Below are 24,942 nucleotides of genomic sequence, written 5' to 3'. Positions count from 1 at the left end.
CATTGAACTTGATCATTGGATTCTATAAAAGGAATGATTATAGTGGAATGTGGGCTTGTTCACAAGTCTCCAAATACAATAGAGAAGGGCACCTTCTTTTAAATGGGTAGACTTAAGAATGTGAAAGAAATGTGCTACATTATATATTGGGTAGAATAATAATAATAATAATAACAGTAATAATAATAGTATTTATATAGTGCTTTGGGGGCAGCCTGGGGGCAGCTAGGTGGTGCAGTGGATGCAGGACAGCCTAGAGTCAGGAAGACTCCTTTTCCTGGGTTCAAATCCAGCCTCAGACACTTATTAGTTGTGTGACACTGGGCAAGTCACTTAGCCATATTTGCCTCAGTTTCCTCATCTGCAAAATGATCTGGAGGAGGAAATAAACCACTCCAGTATCTTTGTCAAGAAAACCCCAAATGGGTTTGTGAAGAGTTGTACATAACTGAAACTGAAGAGCAACAACATAGTGCTTTTAATTTGCAAAGTGCTTTACAAATATCTCATTTGATCATTGCAACAACCCTTAGAAGTAGTGCTGTTATTGTCCCCATTTTACAAATGAGAAACCCGAGGCAGACAACATGAAGTGATTTGCCTAGAGTTACACTAAGTGAGATAGGATGTGAACTCAGCTCTTCCTTGATCCAGTTCTAAAACTTTCCTCTCCTCCATCATGCTGGAGTCAAAATACAATATACATCATTATGAAAAGAAAACTTATAGGATCCTGGCTGCAGAGCTTGAAGGGATTATACAGTCCATCTAGTACTCATTTTATTATTGAAGAAAGTGGAGCCCAGAGAGGTTAAGAGGTCACACAGGTAATAGTTGTCAGTGGTAGTGTTTGAACCTAGTTTTGATTCCAGATTCAGTTTTTTTTTCCATTAGACCATATTTGTTGTTGCTATTGTTGTTGATACTCAGTCATTTTTCAGCTGTATTTGGCAGTTTATGACTCCATTGGGAGTTTTCTTGGCAGAGGGACTGGACTACTTTGCCATTTCCTTCTCCATTTTACAGAAGAAGAAACTAAGGCAGACAAGGTGAAGTGACTTCCCCAGGGTCACACAGCTAGTAAAAAATCTGTGGTCAAATTTGAACTCCGATCTTCCTGACTCCAAGCCAGTGCTTTACCCACAGCCCCCACTTTACCCTCCTAAAATTAAGAGGAAATACTATATCTAGAGATGTGCTGGTAAATGTTTAACAACAAGGTGTATGTGTGTAAGGTGAAATGTACTCACAATATACTTTTACATTTAAACCAAAATATTAATATTTTCTTTGTAAAAGTCTAAACAATCAAGAAAACAATAAATTGAGCTGTGCTTTGTAGCCCTTACTGATTCCTGAGGTGAAAGTGCTTACACTGAAAAATTTAACAATTGGCTCTGTACTGTCTGGCTCCAGCACAACATTGACTGGAACCCAGAATAACAGGACCATAGGATTATAAGAATTGAAGAGATATCAGAGATGATCTCAACATTGAAGAAAAGAGGGATCTCTCTCTATTTGAATCTTTCAGACCACTCTGTGACCAGAGAGTTAGAGGTTAAGTGTTAGTGTGAGAGGATAGAGCATCAGCCCTGTATCCATGAAGACCTGAGTTCAAATCTGGCCTTGGACACTTGACACTTACTAGCTGTGTGACCCTGGGCAAGTCACTTCACCCCATTGCCTTGCCAAAAAAAAAAAGTTAATGTGTTCCACTTTGATTTATAGTAGGGGGGCTAGATCTTACCCTTGCTGCTAGAATGTAAGCCATACAGTGTAAGCTTCTTGAAGATGGGAATTGTGTTGTTTTAAATCTTTGTATCTCTAGTATTTAGAATATTGCTTTGCATATATGTTTTACTAAATGTTGAATTTAAATATGCAGAATGCTGGAAAGCATATGTTTTTGGTTTCTATCAACAGAACATATGTGGGGAGCATTTTATTTCTAACTATCTTTTAAAAATTGTCATTTGTTGATCAAAATTGAATAATTTGTCATTTTGGCTCAGATCTAAACTTTAGAGGCATTTTATTTTGGTAGGTTGTCAATACAAATAAAGACAAATGTCCTCTTTACTTTTGATAAGCAACATGTTTTCTTGGCCATCTATTGCTATCATAACCTTTCCCATCTTGTTATTTCTATCAGCTGCTTAATAGAATTTAGAAAGATCTCTCAGAGACTGCATAGAGGTATTCTTGCAGCCCTTAGTCATTTATGCAGCTTCCATTTACTATATATGGCAAGTTACTGTGTATGCTACTCTACAAATCACAATGGTAGCCTGCATGTAATACAGGTAATTGCAGGTTAATTACTGTTCATTAAAACTTAAATTGTCAAGTATTTGGTGATTAAGATACATTTAATTCCTTAATTAATGCCTGTTCTAATTGCTGCTACTTAAAACCTGCCCATTAGCTAGAGCTGTACCAGTAGGGAAGTACAGGCTACCTGCTTCTTCATCAGAGGGAAGCCTGCTGAAATACCTGCTTCCTTTGATTTACACATCAGCAACTTAATGCTTTTTGAAAAATGAAAAAATTTCCCCCCCCCAGTGGCTTTCTTTGTTATGCTAGCATTTTTTTAAAAGAAAAACACTTTGCATCTTTGAATTTTATGCATTCTTTTTTTTCCTTCACCCTGAGTCAGAAGCAAGTTACCCAAATCTATAGGTTTCTGACTACCCCCACAGAATCCAGGCTTCCAATTGCCTTGTGGGTTCATAGCTGTGCACATAGAGAAGCCAGTTATATTCTTGTGTCCATATATACTACTGTTCTTCATCTCCTGGGCCAAGCTAGTTCTTTATAATTTTGCAACATTTATTTTTTTCAATTGTTTTATGGTTGTCATTGTTTATATTTATAGTGAGTATATTGTTTTCTCAATTCTGCTTATTTGACTTTGTATCAGTTCATGGAAGTCTTTCTAAGCTTCTCTGTTTTCATTAGGCTCCATGTTTCTTACTGCATAATAATATTCTGTTACATTCATGTTCCGCAATGCATTTAGCCATTCCAGAACTAATGAGCATCCACTTTGTTTCCAGCAATTTGCTACCACAAAAAAATTGTGCTATAAATATTTTGATATATTTGGGACCTTTTTTGTTGTGTGATTGACCTCTTTATAGTATATGTTTAACAGTGGAATCTCTGGGTTGCAGAGTATGGACATTTTAGTGCCTTTGTTTGCGTAATTCCAATTTGCTGTACAGAATAGTTATACAAATTCACAGCTCTACAAAAAAGAAAAGGGATAATGTTCACATTATTTTTAATCCCTTCTTTAAAAAAAAGAAGCAGCAAATAGAGGAGTCAAATGTGATAGCAAAAATGGTCTTCATTAAAACCTCCTTATTAAAATGGATTCTCTTGGATGAGTTGAAGGATTCTGGGTAAAGATTAGGTATGGATTCCATCTGGACCCTGTTCAGAACTCTTTTGCAGTAAGAACACAAAGGAACTTGCACATAAGGCTTAGCCAAGATTTACCCTTTACCAGTCTGACACCTTTTCTGGTAAATGAGGACTTTAGGGAATACAGATAGCATGATCTGACCCATCTTTTCAAATATGACCTCCAGTTTTCACTCACTACATACCTTCATAGTATATTGTGTAGTGCTTGCCTTCAGCCCAGTTATTTAATTTTTAAGAAATTAAGTCATAATTGAGTTTGACAAAACTCATGTCTGAATAGTACCCAGAGGTGGTATTTTGTGTGATGTATGCCATACCTATTCAGAAATTGGGGGTGTGATGCGGGAGTAAGTAAACTTTACCCCCAAGCAGCCAGGGGCAATATTCACAGCAGCTGCCCCTGAAGTCTTAACTGTATGTCTCAGAGTGAAAACTGATATGAACCATGTCTAAGAATTGATGAACATTGGACTTTGAATACCTAACATTGACATTCTGTGGTCACATTAAAATTGACCCAGACCTGATTCTTGTACAAGAAGTGGATTACAACAGAGAATGTGAGTAAATATCTTTCAAATAAATTTTAAACATCATTTGAGGGGTTACTGTGTATTTTGTTTTCACAGTTCCCCCATTTTTCCTTCTTCTGATCTATGAAGAATTTATCCTTCTCCCTTTGATTACAGTACTTACCCCCCCCCCTTTTTGGTTCAAACCATCTGTAATTCTTGTGGCTAATTGGGATAAGTCTTTTCTACTTTTGGCTATTCTGGGTTCTTTCATTCTCTCATAGAGAGCTTAGAGTTAGGGCTGGAAGAAATATTAGATTCTCAGCAAATGACAATCTTAATCTCAATTTTCTCACTTGTAAAAAAAAACAGAAAAAGATAATACCTATTTCATAGGGTTTTTATTTTATTTTATTTTTAAGATGACATGTGATCATGTATATAGAGGGCTTTGTAAACTATAAAGTACTCCCATTCATTCTGGATCACAACCTAGGGAGCATCTTGGACTTTCTCACTACCTTTACCCGCCATATCCACTCTGTTTCCAAGACCTGTTGATTTCACCTTTGTAACATCTCTCCAATATGCCCCCTTTCTCTCCTCAGCACCACCACTACTCTGGTATAGGCCAGTGTCACCTCATGCCTTAATTACCTGCAATAGCCTTTTAGTGCCTCTACCTGCCTCAAATCTCTCCCCACTCCAATTCAGCCACCAAAATGATTTTCCTAAAGCACAGGTTGAATCATGTGACCTATATACTCAAGAAAATCCAGTGGCTCCCTATAACTTCCAGAATCAAATTCAAAATGTTTTTTGACATTCAAAGCCTTTTCTAACTTAGCCTTCTCCTACTTGTCTAGACTTCTTATACCTTACTCCTGGACAGGTACTCTTTGATGCAGTGACATTGGCCTCCTGGTTCTAAAATAATATTTGGGCATTTTCTCTGGCTGTCCCTTACCATCCCTGGAACATTCTTCCTCCTCATACTCTGCCTACTTACTTCCTTGGTGAAGCTAAGATAAAATCCCATATTTTGTAGGAAATCTTTCCCAACCCCTCTTTATTCTAGTGCCTTCCTTCCCTTAATTATTTCCTATTTATCCTGTATATAGTTTCTTTGCATATATTTATAACAAATTACATTAGATTACAATGTAATTTTCTCCTCCATTAGATAGTAAGCACCTTGAGGGCAGGGATTGTCTCTTGTGGCTTTTTGTATCCCCTGTATTTTGCACAGTGCCTGGAATATAGTGGGCACTTAATAAATGTGTATTGACTGATATTAATGTGAGATGTTATTATTACTGTTGTTCTTGTTGTCTAGTCCAACACCCATATTTTATAGATGAGGAAACTGAGGCCCAGAAAGTTGGAATTGACTGCCCAAGGTCAGGTAGTTACTAGGAAGTGACTGAGTTGGATTTTGAACCCAACTTCTTTGATTCCAAATCCAGAACTTTCCCACTACACCACACTGCCTATTCCTTAGCTTTACATACTTAGCTTTTTCTTCTTTTTTCGTGACAAGGCTAAACCGTAATTGTGGTATTTATAAGACATTGTTTTTTTTTAAATGTGAAAGAGGAGGAAAATGCTAGTGAAGAAACGCTTGCTTATTAAGGAAAGGGGCAAAGGAAGCAGATGCCACAATTTTTCACTGGCCCTGAAAAAGGAAGTCAGTCAACAAGCATTAAGCATTTACTATGTGCCATTTTGTTGATACATTGCAAATTTAGAGTGCCCAGGGAGGAAACTTCCCGTCAGATTGGAAAAAGAATAAAAATCAAAATATTACTTTATATTTCTTTTCTAGTACATTTTATTATTAGCAAATTCATGGCTATTTTGACCCAGAATTTTCAATGACTACTCAAATCATTCATTATTTTTGGCTCTTTAAGGCCAAAGAGAACTTCTGTTATTTTTATCGTTAGGGGAAAATGCTTTTAAGTGAAGATGTTTATAAATAGATGGGATAGCCTTTTTTTGAGTAAAATTAAAAACTTGATAGGAAACACAGCTATATAAGATGTACTTGGTAAGGTTGTCTAGGGCAGCCAGGTAGCCTTGATTCCTTTTGTTTTAAGGAATTGACAAGTGGGTTTCACTAGCATTTTTTCAGTTCAGGCAATTGTGTTGGTAAGCAAATCCCCTTTCTTTGCTCACACATAGCATGGGAAAATGGAAGGAATGAAAAGCTAATTTTGCTCTTCACTGAAGCAAGGAGGATCAGGGATGCTGCGATGTTAAACTGCTTCTGTATTTCCTGTTTGTCAGGTGTCTGAGGGATAGCCTGATGTAAAACATCTACCAGGCTTGCTTGCAGGATTGCTTTTCATAAGAAAAGGAAAACTAATGTTTTAACCAGTTGTTTGCTGGCTTGACAGCAAGCTCTCTGCCAGTTCCTTTCCCTTCCCTCACTACCATCCCCTGCTTCTTGCCTCACTTGCTGTTATTTTGACTAATCAGTCTCATATATTACTTGCAGATGTTGTCAGCTGTAATAAAATGCAGAGCTTTGAGAGAATCAAAATGTTAATGTTCTTCTGACAAGACAAGTCATGAGTGTGAGAAGGATAGTGGGGAGTACTGAATCATGGCATAAATTACACCAGACAAAAGATAGATGATGGTCCAATCTTAGATTTCTTTTTTAATTAACCAATTTTTTTTAAAAAGGTCTATAATGCACTAATGATGACTGAGTTATTTTCACTCTCTCAGTTAATCACAGTTCATTTGGAATTAGAAGGAAAGAACTTAAAGCAAATTAGCATATTAGAATGTGGTAGAAAGAACTGGATGTTGGAAGAAAGAAGACCTTTGTTAGAGAGTCCTGACTCTATTAAAAGATTTGTCACCTTGGAGAAGTCCCTTAATTTCTCTTTGTCTCAGTTTCTCTATATGTAAAGTAGAGATCATATTTATTCAAGCTACTTAATGAGGTGGTTGTGAGAAAAGAGCTTTGTCAATCTTAAAGGGCTATGTAAATGTGATTTATTGTTATTACTATTTGTGTTTTCTCTAGAAAAGTCTTAGGTGCTCACCTCCTTGATGCCTACCTACTACCTCAGAATCCTGATTCCTTTCACCAGTATAGGGGTACCAGATGGTAGGCAGATATTTAAAGGGTCAGACTGCCTTCTTCCTCATCATTCTGTTTCCTGTTTGGTTAGAAGTTTTGTGTCAGAATTGAGTTGTCTAATTATTTCATTTTAGTAATTGGTTGCATCCCATTTGTTTTATATTTCACTGCTTATACCATTTTTTGTTAGACAATGTTTTTGTTAACTAAAATAAACATTTGTAGATACGTACATACATATATATGTGTGTATATATATATATATTTGTGTGTATATATATATGTGTGTGTGTATTTACATATATGCCAAAAGTAAATGAAAGAAACAAAAACGTGAGAGAGATGATAGAGGTAATGTTTTTGTCTGTCTTTTTGCAGCTGTTTTCAGCATGTGGTACATCTCCTGGTAGGGTGACAGACATATCATGCAGCACCTCTTTTGGTTGTAACAGGTTATTGTTCTCAGGTTATAACTTCATAGGATCAGAGGATATTATAGCTGGAAAGGACTTTAGAGATCACATAGTTCAACCTTACTTTACAAATGTGAAACTGAGGTCCTATGAGATTAAGTGACTTGTCCAGGGTCTCAAAAATTGACAATAATTATATATTCCAGAAAACTCTTTGATTTGTCTGAATTTGTTTAAGTTGGCTGTTAGACCTATATACATAGCCAAATGGGAAAATGCTATGTTAGAAGATAGAACTTTCTGTTATTGTCTAGTGTTCAGCTAAGTAGTAAGGTGGATAGAGTCCTAGGCCTGGATTCAGAAACAACTGAGTTCAAAACTGGCCTCAGGAACTTACTAGCTGTGTGACCCTGGGTAAGTCACTTAACCCTATTTGCCTCAGTTTTATTATCTATAAAATGAGCTAGAAAAGGAAATGTCAAACAGCTCCAGTATCTTTGCCAAGAAAACCCCAAATGGGGTCAGGAAGAATAAACTGAAAACAATGGAAATTGAAATGCAATTGTTGGCGACAGCCTCAATCTGTGTGGGCCGCATGATAGATGTAGTATAATTCTATGGAGTATCTTACACTCTGGACAGTATGCATGCATATCTCTCTGTTTGCATGGTCATTTCCTTATGCCAAGACCATATGACTGAGCTCAATGAAATACTACAGATAAAGGGAGGGTGTGGTTGTTTCTTATAGATGAGAGTTAAAGACCTAATTTGAATTGGGTGAATCCACAGCAGCTGCCCTTCCTCTTAGACCATTGAGGAGAGGATTGCTACCCAGAGAGATTTGAAGTTGTAAGGAAAGAGATCAGTCACTCTTAAGAACTATAGAGAGCTTGGTGGTTTTTTCCCAGTACTCCCTCAAGACAGAGTGGAGTCCATAACTGATAAATAGGATATGGTTAATGGTTAGTAAAGCCCCCTACTGGTTAAATACAGATAAGGAAATTGAAGCACTTTTGTTCAGTAATGTTCAACTCTTTGTTACCCCATTTGGAGTTTTCTTGGCAAAGATGCAGGAGTGGTTTGCCATTTCCTTCTCCAGTTCATTTTATAGATGAGGAAACTAAGGCAAACAGGTTTAAGTGACTTGTCTAGGGTCCCACAGCCACTAAGTGTCTGAGGCCAGATTTGAACTCAGAAAGATAGGTCTTCTTGACTCCAGGCGCCACCTAGTGGCCCTAAATTGAATCACAGAGAAGTTAAATGAGCAGTTGGGATTGTTAACCAGGCCCCTTTGACCCCACATACAGTGCTTATCCCACTACAGCATGCTAATTTTGACAACGTATTGACTTCTCGCTTTGCACTTCTGGCTTGCTCAGGAAGCAAGACTTTGTTCTCCATATTAAACAAAACCTTCCTTCCAAATTCTTTCTTAAGATATAATTTCCTTAAATCTTGGAGCATCTTCTCCCAGAAGAAATACTCTTTTCTCGTTTATAGTACCTGAGAAAGTGCTCTATTTTCTTCTTAATTTTTCTTCAAGCAATTGAGTGAACATTATTCAAAATCAAACAAAATTATCAACAGTCTCTGCTCTTTACCAACCCCACCCAAGAGATTGTGGGCAGTTTTCAGTTTTTCTCATCCTCCAGCCTATATACCTTAAGCAGTCACCATTCATTTTGGGAAGGGACAGAAGAAAGGTAAGATACTAGTTCCCACTGTATTCCACCTTTAAATTTGGAACTAAAATAAACTCAATTTATCTCCTGACTGAAACGTGATTAGACAAGTTGCCATCTGGGTGCTACATCCTAAAATCAGTATTTGTGGTATGACTTCTCTGCCACTGGTAAATATGCAAATGCCCCCAATCAATCTTTCACTCATTTTCTTATTTGTAAAGGATATTGTGGATCCTAGTGTGTTATTTTCTATAATGGCAATTGTTTCTGATGGCATTTTATGTCCTCAGGAGATCTTGCTTTTTCAGAAAAAGTTCTTCAGTGTACATATATTAAAATTATAACAGTTCTGCATTTACCCTGTGAAAAGATGCAAGATATTATATTTGTTTTTGAATTTACATTCCTTTTGGCTTTGACCAAAAGTAGCCAAAAGGGAAAAAAAAGAAAAATTTCTCCAATAGCTAGGTGACAATAGTAGGTGACAATGAAATCTTTCATAGTATTTTAAAATCTTGGCTTTCTAAAACTTGTAGCATAATAAAACTATATTTCCCCACCTGTGAACAATGAGCTAACTAGCTTGGCGATTAGTGACTTTGAATGGTCAATAGATAATTATGTATTTCTTTCAGTTGTCTATAAGATACTCCCCAGTATTTCACATACAGTTTTCTCTTTTGTATGTGGATTTATTAGTTGGAAATAAATCTTGATATTTCATTTGGATTTATATTTAATTCTAAAATTTCTAGGTAACCAACAGCAGACAAATTAAAAAAAAAAAGGATTGTCCTGTAGGTATTTGGACTGAGAAAGATGATTCTAGCACAACCTTCTCTGTGTTTTTCTTCTTCCTGCTAGTATAGCATTTCAAAGTCAGAGTTCTTTCTGATGAGGTTGTAGTTGAATCTATTTGAAAGTATGATTACATTGATTTTAGCCCTCAGACTGAAATTCAGGGGCTTTTGGCCTCTGTCTTTCCCTACCCATTGGCTCCTTTCCCACTTACAGAAAATTGTAAAGGAGGACTAATAAACAAAGCTGCAAAGTATTATTTAAAAAAACACACAACTAAATTAGATTGGATAGTATTATCTGTAAAACACCAACAGAGCATTTCTTAATGTGTGAGAAAACTACTAGGAACCATAAAAGACATTAACACTCTTAGTTGACTGAAGGGACATTATTTATTTTCCCTGGGAATGTGCTGTCATCCCAGAATGTGTCTTCATTTCAGAATTTTTAATTTCGCAGCATTTGTTCAAAGGTTTGGTACAGTGTGGTGATGACACATTGTCATCAAAAGATACTTGACAGCGAAATATATACAACAACTAAGTATGGTAGGATTTACAGTTTTCTCCATTTTCCAAAGTGAAATCCAATCCAATTCATCAAGTATTTATTAAACACTTACTATGTGCCAAGCATTGTTCTGAATCTACAAAAACAACAAGAAAAAAATAGCCTCAGCCCTCAAAGAGCTTTTGTAACAGTTTACGTAATATAGATGAGTAGTGTGCCCATGATAATTAGACAGGAGATAGTGGCACTAATAACTAAGATCAAAAAGAGAAAGTCTTTTTAAAACTTCCTTTGAATGTTTGGAAGTAACAAAGTTAAATGCTCATTCAGTACTTGTGATGCATATGCAATATGTTTTGCTTTGACTCCACTCTCTCAGAATGGCCTGTTGCATTTTATTCCCATTGTGGGAGGGGCTTGGAGTCTTTTCGGTTATCAGGTTTGCCCACCGCCAGTGGTGGCCCTTCCCCAACCCTTCATTTCAGGGGCACTGTGCCTAGTGTCCAGGTTCTATTTAACCATTTAAAATTAGATTAGCCTTTATATAACTATATTTACTTAAAAGATATGTCAAAAACAAATATACAAGCATAACTCCTCAGGGACTAAATTCTCTTCCCCTCTTCTCCCAGCCAAGGGATTAGGTTCTCAGTTTAGATTGGTTCTTGCAAACATTAGTCCTTCAAGTCCAAGTTCAAAGCTTTTGGGGCTAGTGTTCCACCCAGCCTGGATTTCTGGACACCTAGATACCCCCAGTTTGAGCCCCCAGGTTAGATTCTGTTCCTTATACTTAGAATGGAAAAGGATTAAGGAAAATGTCTAAACCCCAAGTTTTTGCGTCCTCATGGCCCAGAGTATGTGTGTGTAGGGTCATCTCTTTCCTTACCAAATGTTGTTAGTTGTCTTTCTTCCTCCTATGCAAATGCAGGAAAAACCTTGACAATGCCTAAGGCAGGCAGTTTAGAAGATGTAGATAGCTCCAGCCATGTATCTCGTAGGGGAGGGGGACATGGAGAGGGGGATGCATGTACCAGTTCTGCTGTCTCCTAGAAGTAGGTCACCCAGCATTTTCATTGTGGGTGGCACCATCTTAGGAGGTCTATGGATATGCCAACCTCCTACTTCAGAGAAAACAATTTAATTTTAATGTATGATCATTTTTGAGTGTATAGGTTTAGAAGTATGTTAACTCAGACATATATACACATACATATATGTATGTACAAATATAAATTAACACATGTATGTATATGTGTATATGTGTGTATGTGTGTGTGTGTATATATATATATACACACACACACATACATACACATATGTGTATGTATATAAAATTTCTCTCTCTTTTCTACCCTTAGTCTAAAGTTATTCAAAGATAGAGCTTTCCAAGTTTGGAGAGATTTTAGTCTGAAAGTTCTTAACATGATTGGCAGGGGTAGTCCATTTATCATGTAATTTACTTAGAGTTCACAGAGTCTGCTTTTCCATATGTTGTAATACATGAGGTAGAAGATGAAGAAGTCACGATCATAGCTGCAGAAATAAGTAGGCATATGTTTGATTATATTTTTGTGGTCTCACATTTTTTTAGCTTTCATGGTCTGGTCAGCTGACCAAACTGCCGTGGAAGTGATAGAACTGGTTGCAGTTTCCTAGTGGTTCTTGAGATTCTTTCTGATTCCAGAGGAATTAAGAGAAAGTGTATTTGTCCTTTCTCAGGCTTCCTGTCAAAGTGGAGTATGACCCATTCTACTCCGTGCAGAAATCAGATCCATTTTCAGTCTTCTACTTTCTTTATCAGGGGATGGGTGTGACTTTGCTGGTGAAAGACCACACTCTTGTGAATTTCTTGAGCCCTATCAAAGGCATCTTTTAATTACTGAGCTCTGATGATCAAAATATAACATTCATATGGCTGCTAGGGGGTGCAGTGGATAGAGTGCCAACCTGGAGTCAGGAAGACTCATCTTCCGGAGTTCAGATCTGACCTCAGACCCTTACCAGCTGTGTGACCCTGGGCAAGTTAATAAACCCTGTTTATCATGGTTCCTCATCTGTAAAATGAGCTGGAGAAGAAAATGGCAAACCATTCTGGTATCTTTGTCACGAAAACCCCAAATGGGGTAATGAAGAGTCAAACACAACTAAACAACAACAACAACAAAAAAGAAGTCATGTGGCTATTCCCTACATGTCCAACCTTATTACCTCTTTTATGTTGCTTTATTGAATAGTTATTAAAATACTGTGTTAATGATGAAATGTTCATGTTTTTTCTTACCTTCTCAACTAGATTGAAAGCTTTTTCAATTGATCAGTCAATCAATTCATAAACATTTGTTAAGTAGCTGCCATATGCTAGGCTACATGCAGGGGATATCCAAAGAAGCAAAACACAGTAACTTGCCCTCAAGGAGCTTAAGATCAAGTGGAGGAGAAAATATGCACACAGATACAGACAAAGCAAGCTATATTCAGGATAAATAAGAAATAATTAACAGAGGGAAGGTACTGGAATTAAGAGGGATTGGAGATGGCTCCCTGTAGAAGATGGGATTTTAGTTGAGACCGAAAGAAAGCCAGGAAGGTCAGTAGACAGAATGAAGGAGAGAGAGAGAGCATTCCAGGGTTGGGGGATGGCCAAAAAAGAAGGCCAGAAGCTGAGAGGTGGAGTGTCTTGTTCTTTCAGAGAAGAGACTTTACCCTCTCCTTTTTTTGTAGCCTGACCAGTACCACAAGGCCTGCCTAGCAGACAATAGGTATATATTTGACATATACGTATATATACATTTACACATACACATACACACATGCATATACACATATATAATATACACACATCCTTGCATATATATATGCATATATATACTTGCATTCATATATATGTGTATATGTGATATGTGATAAGTATGTATATGTATCTATATACACACACATACATACTTTTTCTTTTAAGGTGAAGTGACTGGAAATACTGTGATACCTTTAACACAATTGGGGAAATTTGGAAGAAGAGGAAATTTCTTTTTTGGACCTGATGAGTTTGACATGTTTATGGGACAACTAGGAGAGGATATCGAGCAGATGGTTGGGCGTTAGTGTCTTGGAGAGATTAAAACGAGTTATGTAATTTGAAAATCATCTTTCACAGAGATAATATTTGAATGTGCAGGAACAGATAAGGTCACTAAAGGAAAAAAATATTGAGAAAGAAGGGAAGATGACTCAGGAGAGAGCTCTGGGGAACATTCATTCTACAGGAGACAGGAAGTAGGTGATCATTCAGCAAAGGAAATTGTGGAGAGGTTCGGTAGGTAGGAAGAGTGTCAAAGTCAGAGGTCAGATTAAGAGGGGCTGACAGTGAGTATATGTTAAGAAAGTAAAGGCAGGGAATACAAATAATTCTTTCTAGAAGTTTGTCATTGAAAGGGAAGAGAGATTTGGGATGTTTGCTTGAGGGAATGGCAAGGTCAAACGAAGTTTTTCATTTCATTTTTGTTTTTGCTTTTTTTTGGTGAGGCAATCAAGGTCACCCAGCTAGTAAATGACTAGTATCTGAGGCCAGATTTGAATTTAGGTTCTTCTGACTCCTAGGCCGGAGCTCTAGTCCACTGCGCCACCTAACTGCCCCATTTTAGTTTTTGCTTTTTTTTTTTTTTTGGTGTATTTCATTTTTAAAGGGTATGTTTTTAGGAACTGGGAAATGAATCAGTAAATAGGAAAAGACTGAAAATGAATGAGAGAGGGGAATCACTTTCTTCCCACTTTAGAATGAGTATTCCCCAGAACTCTCTCCTGCATCATCTTCTCTTCTTTCTCAATATGTTTTTCCTCCCATTGGTGACCATATCTGCTCCCAAGGGTTCAGTGCGATGACTCCTGATGTGATTGATCAAGGGCCCAAGTAAAAAAGTTGACCTTAACAAGGAAAAAGACTACCTTGTTCTTAGAAAATAGAGTAAAAAAAAAAGAGGATGGATAAAGACATTAGAAAAGGATTGAGCAATATCTGCGCAGATTGGGTCCTCCAGACAGATGGCCTTGGTTTTCTCAATAAAGCAAAATCAAGGACATCGGTGGAGAGAGAAAGGGTAAGGGTAACCTTGGGCACTTAAATAAAGAAAAGAAGAGTTGGAATGATGACTGAGAGGAGGAGGATGATCAATGAAAGAAAAATAGAAAGATTTACATGAAGTCGCAAGAGTAATTTTTAGTGGGCCCTCTGGACACAGCGGTGTGACTTCCCTCTTGCTTTTTTTTAGTGATTTGGGAGTATGATCAGAAAAACCAGATTATGAGTATGTGTGTGTATGGGGAAGGTAAGGGGAGGTGGATTGTGTAGTATTGAGCATTGGCAAGTCATAAATGATGGAAATAAAAGTAATCAAAGGTAGAGGATAATATGTAGTCTAATCAGTTAGGGTCAAAATTGTGAAGGGAGAAAAGTGAGTCCCAAGGCTGGGTGTTAACATGAGGATGAAGAATGAATTTAGAAGTGAACTAGAGTGAAAGGGAGTGACAGTGTATTATCATTAGCAAGGAGATTTTCAGATTTTAGAGTCATGGCCATGGCATTGTTGTGAGTGATAGTGATATCGAAGATAGGATTATTCCCATGAATGCCTGTGGTAGAGGGAAAAGGAATGGAAGCAGATGGAAATCTGGGAGGTTATACAATGAAGAAATGCCCGGAAACCTCTTCTGTCATTGCTGGGGAGTAATAGGAATAGGAAGCAGAAAGTTTCTGTCTTAGTATGTTTTCCTTTTGTTGTTCCGTCATTTCAGTTGTGTCCAACTCTGTGACCCTGTTTGGGTTTTCTTGGCAGAGTTATTGGAATGGTTTGCCGTTTCCTTTCCCAGCTCATTTTACAAATGAGGAAACTGAGGCAAACAGGGTGAAGTGACTATCCCGCGGGCACACGACCAGTATGTGTATGAGGTTAGATTTGAGTTCAAGAAGATGAATCTTCCTGATTCTAAGCCAGGTGTTCTATTCACTGCACTCTAGCTGCCCATTTGAGTAATACTTTATAAATAAAAATGCGCTTTACTCATATTATCTCTTTTGCTGTTCACAGTTAACTCTGCCCTAGTTCTGCTTTTACCAGCTAATAGTATCTGACACATATATCACTTTATGATTTTCAAAATACTTTGCCTGCCTTGTCTCATTTTATGCCCACAAAAATCCTATGGGATAGGTCCTATATTATTTTCATTTTACAGTTTTAAAAAATTTGAGACATGAATAACCTATATGGGATTGCTTACTATCTCAAAGGGGTGGGGTAAGAAGGGATAGAATTTGGAATTCAAAACTTTAAAAAAAAATGTTTAAAATGTTTTAACGTGTAATTGGGGGAAAAATAAAATATTTTATAAAAATTAAAAAAAAAACTAAAAATACAAGAAAATGTTAAATAATTTGTCCAGGGTCACACAGCTAGTAAGTCTCCTCCCTTTCACTGGTGAACTCCTAGAAAGAATCATTTATACTTACTGCCTCTACTTCCTTAACATAGACTGACTTGTCTGCCCTTCCTAATCTGGCCTCTGATTTTACATTCTGCTTACCTAACTAATCTCTCTATAATTTTCTTTTTTTAGACGATCAGTTACTTCCTTCCCTCTCTAAAATGAATATTCCCCTGGGCTCCCTCCTGAGATGTCTCTTCTTTAACAATATTTTTCCCTTATTGATTCTATCTACTCCTGTAGATTCAAATATTATCTCTGTGTAGATGATTTTCAGATTCTACAACCTGCTTTAATCTCCCCTAGATTAGGGGCAAGATTCACACCTAGAACTTTATCGTTGACAAAACTACTTCTCAAAACTACTTCTCTAACACGTGAATGTACATCCTATGATTCTATGTCTAATGCTCTTTTTAATGATGCAAACAGATTGTTAAATTTACATACCTGCTAATGGATATCTTTTTTCATTTTTCAGGTAATTTTTGAAGTGGTAACGTCAGGACATTATGGCTACCTAGCTATTGATGAAGTGAAGGTGTTAGGACATCCATGTAGTAAGTTGCTTTGAATTTACTTGAAAATTTGTCATTGTTTTCCTGTGTGGGTATTTTTAGAACATGTCAAAATACAGATTTAGAGTTGAAACAAGTGATCCTGAATGTCCCCTTTGAAAAAATCATGGGAACTACCTACTAGGTTGATGTAATCAAGTGGTAGGCTTTACTTTATGGTCTCTGACAGAAAAGTTCACTGCAGAATTGTATAAACTGCTCAAGCAGTATTTATAAACCTTGAGAGCTCAAGAAACCAACCAGTACACTGTTTAGTGGCCACAGTAATAGACTTCTACCTTCTCGTGAAGGATCTACTAATTCATCAAAGGGGTATGTGAAGTAATATTTTCAGAAATCTACGGTGCTTGAGAAAAGTCTGCGTTTATAAGCAAAACTCTCCTCACCTAAGTCATCTCAACTTTTTGGAGAAATTACTTGCTGAAGATCAGATATTCCTTTAGTGATAGTTATTCATGGGGTTTTTGTTACTATGGGGAAAATAAAATTTAAAAAAGCAAAACTCTTAAAAACCCTTTGTTTCTTTCCATAAAGTTAATTACCACCTCTATATATGGGCTAGAGGCTTGTTTATTTGGTAGGTAATAAAGAGTAAGAGACAGCCTTTCTACAGTTTTTACTAGGCAATTCAGAACTTCTAGCTATGAACCAATTTCTGAAATGAGAAGTGGGAGAAAATGTGACAAGGTGAAAAATCTAACATTGAAACTGTACTTCTTGTGTCTTGGAGTTTAGTCTGGAGGATTGTAAGTGTTGTATTGTCAGTCCAGTTGCCTTAAGGTTAAAGGAAATCAACTGATACACTGTATGAGAGTTAACTTTAGACAGTTATACAATGCAAAGGTCCTCAACAAAGATCCTCCATGTGAATCAGGCAAGGCAATGGGACTTACCAGGACTTTCAAGGACCATCCAAGATGTGGTATATATGTGTGTGTCAGTCATTTAGTGAGATGCAGGAATGGGGAACATCTTCTTGTATGTAATTGTACTTGCACATAAATGGGTCATCACACCTATCTCTTTAAAGGATAATTAGATTTGAAGAGTAGTAGTTAATGGTACAATATCAACTTGGCAGGTCTCCAGTAGACTATTTTTGCTTGGTGATGTCCTATTTTAGTTTTATCACCAACTTTGATAAAGACACAGGTAGCGTGCTTATCAAATTTACAGATGATAGAAAGCTAAGAGGGATTGTTAACATTTAAGATGATAAAATTAGGATCCAAAACTATCTTAACAGGCTGAATCTAATGAGATTCTTTTTTCTCCTTGGACAGCATCTGTGATTTCAGTTTTGTCAGGGGTTCCTAGTGAATAAACTTCTTTCACTGATGCAAATCAGTTCTCTCTCCACAATATATAGTCTCAGAGAGTTGGTGGGGGTACTGAAAGGTTAATTGATTTACCCAGGCTCACACAGCCAATATGTGTCAGAGGTAAACATTTTCCTGACTCTGAGTCTGGCTCTCTGTTCACTATATCATTATTGCCCTATATTTAAGTTAATATGGATAAATGTAAAAGTCTCATACTGGGGTTTAAACTATCAACTTCATTAGTATAGGATATTGAAAGTTATGGTTACATGGAAATTTACCTAAAACTAATTGGAGGCTGTTAGTGGACTCTAGGACAGTGTCAGTTAGAAGTACAAAATAGTAGTCAGAAAACCGTCATGTGATTTTGGGCTCTTTAAGAAAACCTTAGATACCAGGAATTTGATGATGATAGTACCTAGATGATCTGCCTGGTCAGCTGGAGTATGTGTTTAGTTCTGGGCTTCACAGTTTAAGGACAATGATAATCTGAAAAATATACAAGGGAGGGCAACCAGGCCAGTAAAAGACCTTGAATTTATGTTACATTGAAGATTAGGTGAAGAAATTAGGATTGTTCTGCCTGGAGAAGAGCTTTCTTCAAATATGAAGGACTGCCATATTGTAGAGATTGAATTTGGATTTTTGTTTTCGTTTTTGTTTCTGTTTTGTTTTTTGGAGGTGATTGCGGGATTGCCCCCAGAAGATAGAATCAGGAGCAAACGGGCAGAAGACATAAAGAGTCAGACTCAGGTTTGATATCAATATGATGTCCTAATGGCTACAGTTCTCAAATTGTATAAGACCTGACTCTGGCAGTGATGGGCTCTCCATTCTTGAATGCCTTTAATGACCGTTGGATCATCTTAGTGGATAACCTTATCGGGTATTTTAGCAGAGATTAAATTCAGAAATGGATTAGATGAAGTGGCTGCTCTGGTTCCTTTCAGCTTTGAAATTCTGTGATTCTTTGACAGAAGGCTAAACACAGAGTTAGGTGTGGAGCTCAAAGACCCTCAGGGTTAGTTTAGTACTGGAAGAATGCCTTCCTTGCAGAGGTTAGGGAGTGAGTGCTTGTGAGGAAGTCTTATTCCATATGCAGTCGCCTCAGAAAGAACAACATTGACCTCTGTAGTAAATTCCCTATGGTTTGGGTCCTGTGGAACAATGTCCTATACAGTCAGAGATTTCACTCCTCTCCTCCCTTTTACAAATAAAGAAATTGAGGCCTGCAGAGGTTAAGTGATTTGCCCAGTGTTGCAGGCAAGCTGACAGGGCTGGAATTTGGACCTAGGCCTTTTGATTCCAAATCTCCAGCCTCATGTGATCTCTTCAAAAATGACTGGTTTTTTTTGTTTTGTTTTGTTTTGGGGTGTGTGTGTGTGTGTGTGTGTGTGTGAGATTGTAGGAATGAGTGTGAACAAGGATAGTCCATACTCTGCTGAGGAGAATCCTGTGTCAAATTCATTCATTCCCAAATGTATGTTTTATTCGCAGAACCATACTGGTTTTGGTCATATACCCTTATGAATGATTTTAGTATAATTTGAGTGGTTATTATTTTATTAATACTGTATTATTGTGGCATATTAATTATAGAATAAAATGCCATATGTTTCATTGTTGTTAAAGAGTAATATCCTTTTCAATGTGCTTTCATCTAATTATTTCATTTGATTCTTTTGTAGTAAGGAAATTATCATTCTTCTCCATAAGAGAAAAGATATGCGATATAGATGTGTATGTGTGTATATATATATATACATATATATATGCATACATATGTGATATAAAAATTCAGTAATTTTGCCCACATCATAAAAATGGCACATTCAGTCCTATAACCAAAGTCTCTCACCTTCTAGTCCCACATTCTTTCCACTGCTGTGCCACATTGCTTTTCAAAAATTTGAGTATACCTTCATTTCAAATCCTCTAATAATTTACTCACATATAAAAATGGTCTTATGATGAGGATATTATAGTTTAGTCCTCTGGTGACATCACTTGCCAGGGGTTCTATTTTGTTTAAATAAACTTCATTAAATCCTTTCAGAGAACAAGGAAAATAGTTCCCTTATCCCATTGGTAGGGTAGATTCTTGTTCAGGTAGAAGCAAGACTAGGTGAACTATGAGGTAACTTCCAACTCTGAGAGTCTTTGAAAAGGAATGTAATTTTTTAAGCTGTTTGGAAGGACCATATTAGCCATCATATAACAACAAAACTAGAGGTTTGTATGACTGAACTTTAAAAGGAATTTTTTTGGGGGGGTTAAAGGCACAAAACGAACAATACCATATCTAATTGAAACAGCAGGGGGAATTTAGGAAAGCAGAATGTAATTACCTGAGTTGGAGTTTAGCCAGAATACTAGAATTAACACCTTTCTCTCCTCGGTCTTGAGAAAAGTATCATGGGACTTTATAATTAGCACAAGTGGTCCAGGCCTTTATTTCACATCTCATTTGGAATATATCAACTCTTGTTCCCTTCCGAAAGCATGGGATTTGGGGCATGGAGTTCAGTGCAGTCAATGAAGAAAGAGTGCTAATTTCTACCCATCACTGAATTCCTGGGAGGTCTCTCCTGCTGAAAAGACCTGATGCTGTATAGTTCATGAGCTAAGAGCTGAACTTGTATGGCTGCAGGAGACAGAGCTATGTGTATGTTATCTCCTTTGGAAAATGACGGTGCTAGTACTTAATTGACTGTGAGAGCTGCAGAATTGCCAAACTGACTCTGTAACACGATGATGTATGGTTCAAAAGCAAATTTTTTATTCTCTAGGTTTTTTATGTCACTGAGAAGAGGCATTCTCAAGCTCTCTTTTCCTGAATGAAATGTTTATGGGCAAAGTATGTATATGTAAAATTTAAGGATGGCAGTAGTACAAAGCCTTCCAAATTAAAAGCTTTATAGGTAATATTTAAGGGATTTTTCCTCTTAAAATATCTTAATAAGATTATTTTTGAAAATTTAATGCTTATCAAATTTAAATCCTAAAGGGACATAAATATTTCATCTCTGCAAATGGAAACTATCACCTGTTATTTCAAAGCTGATTCAAAATTACAGAGCCTCATTTAGCTCATTGTAAAGGCTCTTGCTAGGATTCATATAGGTTTATGAGCAGGCATTATGCCATTAAAAAAATGTAGCTTTTCTTTTACTAGCATAGAGTGCCTCATAAAGTTGGTTTTAATGTTAGTGGCAGCACGATGCACAAAGTGCTTGAAATGTGGAGGTGCCTGTGCAGAATCAGCATCTCTGTTGTTCCTGATCTACTGACTTCTAACAAACATAGACAGTCCTTATGGTTTGGACTTAGACTTAAGTCACATTTTGAATTTGTTTTTGTAATTCAAGTAGAGGGATCTAGAGAAATGTTTGTCTACTTAAGAATTTTCTTTCCTTATTTGTTTTCTCAAGAAGTTTTGACCTGTAGAGAGATAGCTTAGTAGTACGAAAAGAATACCAAACTGGGAATTATGAGACCAGAATTCAAGCTGTGGCTCTGACTTTTTACAGCATGTCACTGTTGGCAACTCATTAAACATTTCTGAGCCTCAGTTATAGATGACCATTTCCTTCTCCAGTGTGTCCCCATTTTACCGATGAGGAATTGAAGTAATAAGTAAATTGCCCAGGGTTACACAGCTAGCAATAATCTGAGACGAATTTGAACTCAGATCTAGTCCAGTGCTCTATCCATTGCACCACCTAGCTGTTCCATACAGGGTGTTATATACCTGTGAGCTATTATTCATCTCTTCTTAAAGCTGTCATTAAAGACTTTAATCTCTGTTAGACTCTATGTGTGGCATGCAAACAAAGGGAAGGCACATGGTACCAGGAATAGTGGCATAGAAGAGAAGTATGACTTAACCTACAGTTCTCCCAACCAGATGATTCCCAGTGGTCATTCTCCAATATGACTGCCTTACCTAAAAACCCTGGCCCACTACTGCTGCCTTTTCCTATGCTTTCTTCTCAGTCCAACTTAACGTTTCTCCTTCCCTTACTCAAGTCTACTCCATTCTTGTTGACTTCCTTTTTTAAGACTCTTGGACTGTGAGCCTTTAGAGCCTTCATTATTATCTTAGTGAATTACGTAATATCCTCAAACATTTTTCCCCTCAAGTGCTCCTTCCTTGTTCTCAAATTAACTCCAACTTGAATTTGCCAGATAACCTTATACCTATTGTAATTCTCTTCCTTTGTCCTTGTTCCTATTCTGTTTTTCCTCAGTGCTGTCTCTAAGCAACTTCCCTCTTCAGTAAAGTTTATACCTTAGAAATCTACCACTATGTCCCCACCCATGCCACTGTTTTGATTTTTCCCAGGATATTCAGTATTCATTCAGCAAACGTTTGTGTAGAGCAGCTCAAGACCTGAGGGTGAGAAGAGGAGTTGCATAGTAAAGACAAGAATTTGAAACAAAGGATGGAAGTAGATGCAATTCCTGGGTTGTATCAGGACAATTTTATTCCTTGCTTTTCCTCTGTTCTTTTAGGTGTAGAGACCCAAAAAATCTGGGAGAAGGGAGGGGAAAAAAAACCAATAGCAGCAAAACAAAACCTGCAGAGCTTGTAGCTCAGACAACTCTTGGAGTTTTGCTGAAAGGGAAGCCTATAATAATGGTCTTGAGGAGGTAGAGATTGGCAATCATGAATTAACAAAAGCTATGAGGAATTTCTCTTCCCAAGTAAATTCGTTATCTGGGATGATGTAATGCAACTTAGACCTAGCCACAGCATGATTCAAAGACAAACTAAATACTTGTGGTTTCTGTTTAACTGACTGCCTGTTCTGTGTTCCAGTAGAGCTTGGTACCTGGAGTCAAAGACTCATCTGGAAAGACATTCTAGGAACTGACAATTTTCTCCCCTAGTGGAGTGGGAAAAAAACAAAAACAAAAACAGCTGAGGCTGTTCGACTAGCCAGATACTGAGTTGCTGAATGGCCTGCCTGTCTCACTTAAAGAGCTAAAGCTTAAGCTTCTGGGTTCTAAGCTAAGAGCTCATCTCTCTTCCCTTCATGCTGAAGATGTAGCTCCTTGGCTAAGGTCTCCAGTCAAAGCCAGAACCTGGAGGCATGGAGGAGCTCCACAGCCATGTCCCCAAGGGAGCATGGTACAGTAGCAACTGTAAAACCATTGGAGCATAGTCATCATCCTCATAGCTAACATGTGTAAGCACTAACTATGTGCTAGGCACTGTGCTGTGTTCTCTCTATGTATTTGTGCTATGTATACATGTATGTGCTATGTGTACATATAAGTGCTATGTACATAGTACTTAGGTTATATTATACATCATAATTAGATATTACAAGTTCTAATCAAAGGCATTTAATGAAATGGCATTTTTTAAAGGAGCAAATGAACATGTCTCCTATAAACTTGTTTTAGAGTTTTCTGCTGACATTCAATAGGAAGAATAGACATGCCTAGGGAACATAAGTGAAGGGACACACATAGAGAACACGTGTGTATAGATACATATATATGCCCATGTGCGCATATGTGTGTGTGCATATATGATATATGTGTAATATGATAGATATAAACACACATATCATACATAATATGTAGACATGTATATACACATATATGTTCACAATGCATATTGTATAATGTATGCACACATGTATACATACAATAATATGGTATATGTATGCATGTGTGTGTATATATACACACACACACATACGTACACACATATAAAAATAAAATTTGATCTTCACAACAACCCTGGGAGATGAGAAAACTGAGACAATGGGAGGTGAAGTAACTTGCCCAGGGTCACATAGCTAGCTGGTGCCTATTAGAACTCAGGTCTTCCTGAATCTAGGCCCAGCATAGACTATAAACTTAGAATAGACTATATGCCATGTTCAGAAGGGAGAAGGAGCATGATGGCATCATAAGAAAGTATTAATAGCCCTGCATTGGTGTTATGAGTTGCCCTTTCACTCATATATCTAGGTCACATGTATTCTCTATGGATCCCTTCACATGTGTCCCCTAAGCATGTCTGTTTTTCGTATTGAATGTCTGTGGAAAACTCTAAACCAGGTTTACAGGGATATGTTTGGTTGTTCTTTTAAAAAAAATGCTGTTTCATTAAATGCCTTTGATTAGAATTCATTAGGTCTTCTGTATGACTGGTAAAAGAAACTTCATTATTAGGGGTTCATGAACTGTGATTTTTTTAATAGATGCAGAACCCCATGGTGTTCCTTAATCCTAGAGTAACTTTTCTGGGGATTCCATATGCAAGTAGAAAATGACCTAGGTATTACACCTATGTTTATTGTGCTAGGCACTTAGGAAGATAAAGCCTTGGCTTCATGGGGCTTACAGTCTGGTAGGAGAGTAGGACAAAAACAAATATAACATACAATGTTACCTAATTATTTTAAGTCACAAATAGTGACTTAATAGGTTCTCTATGATATCTTGCCAATGGAGGAAACCATGGAGATTAAAGACATCTTTATTATCATTATTAATGATCTTTATATAGTACTTTTAAAATGTACACTGTGTCTTAGCCTCTCTGTTTCTGTGTCTGTCTGTTTGTCTCTCTTTGTTTTTGAAACTAAACCAAAACAAAGAGTTTTTTTAAACCTCATTTTACACATGAAAAACTGGGGCTAAAGTGTTGTGACTTGGCAAAATCAGAGAGTTTATGAATATTAGAGCTAGAATTTTGAACCCAAGTCTTTCAAACCTCAAGCTGAGTATTCTGCTCACTGTCATGGGATGTAACATTTGAATTAGGCTTTAACAGATGGAATTTCTTAGGGGAGTGGAGAAGTGGAACATTTGCTAGGCTTAGGGAATAATGTCAGCAAAGACATGGAAGCAGAACAGTGTGTAGGGTGCTCAGAGAACAGAAAGTACTCTAGCATGACTAGTTGTTGTTGAGTCATTTCATTTGTGACCAGCTCTCTGTGACCCCATTTGGGGTTTCATTGGCAAAGATGCTGGAGTGGTTTGTCATTTCCTTCTCCAGCTCATTTTACAGATGAGGAAACTGAGGCAAACAGGGTGAAGTGACTTGCCTAGAGTCACGTAGCTAATAAGTGTCTGACGCTGGATTTGAACT

General features: G+C 37.2%; 1 protein-coding gene across 3 annotated transcripts in view; it reads left to right on the top strand.

Moving 5' to 3' along the window:
• LOC114053920 (receptor-type tyrosine-protein phosphatase mu) overlaps positions 1 to 24,942 on the top strand; it is a 958,135-nt gene that overhangs the window by 336,376 nt on the left and 596,817 nt on the right. For all 3 annotated transcript variants that reach the window (XM_027877057.1, XM_027877059.1, XM_027877058.1), the window contains exon 4: positions 16,410 to 16,488. In XM_027877057.1, the coding sequence (XP_027732858.1) occupies positions 16,410 to 16,488 (79 nt within the window). The remainder of the gene's footprint in view (positions 1 to 16,409; positions 16,489 to 24,942) is intronic.

The sequence above is a fragment of the Vombatus ursinus genome, unplaced genomic scaffold, assembly GCF_900497805.2.
Source record: "Vombatus ursinus unplaced genomic scaffold, bare-nosed wombat genome assembly UNPS02014812.1, whole genome shotgun sequence".
Classification (NCBI taxonomy): domain Eukaryota; kingdom Metazoa; phylum Chordata; class Mammalia; order Diprotodontia; family Vombatidae; genus Vombatus; species Vombatus ursinus.
This window is presented reverse-complemented; position numbering and strand designations above follow the sequence as displayed.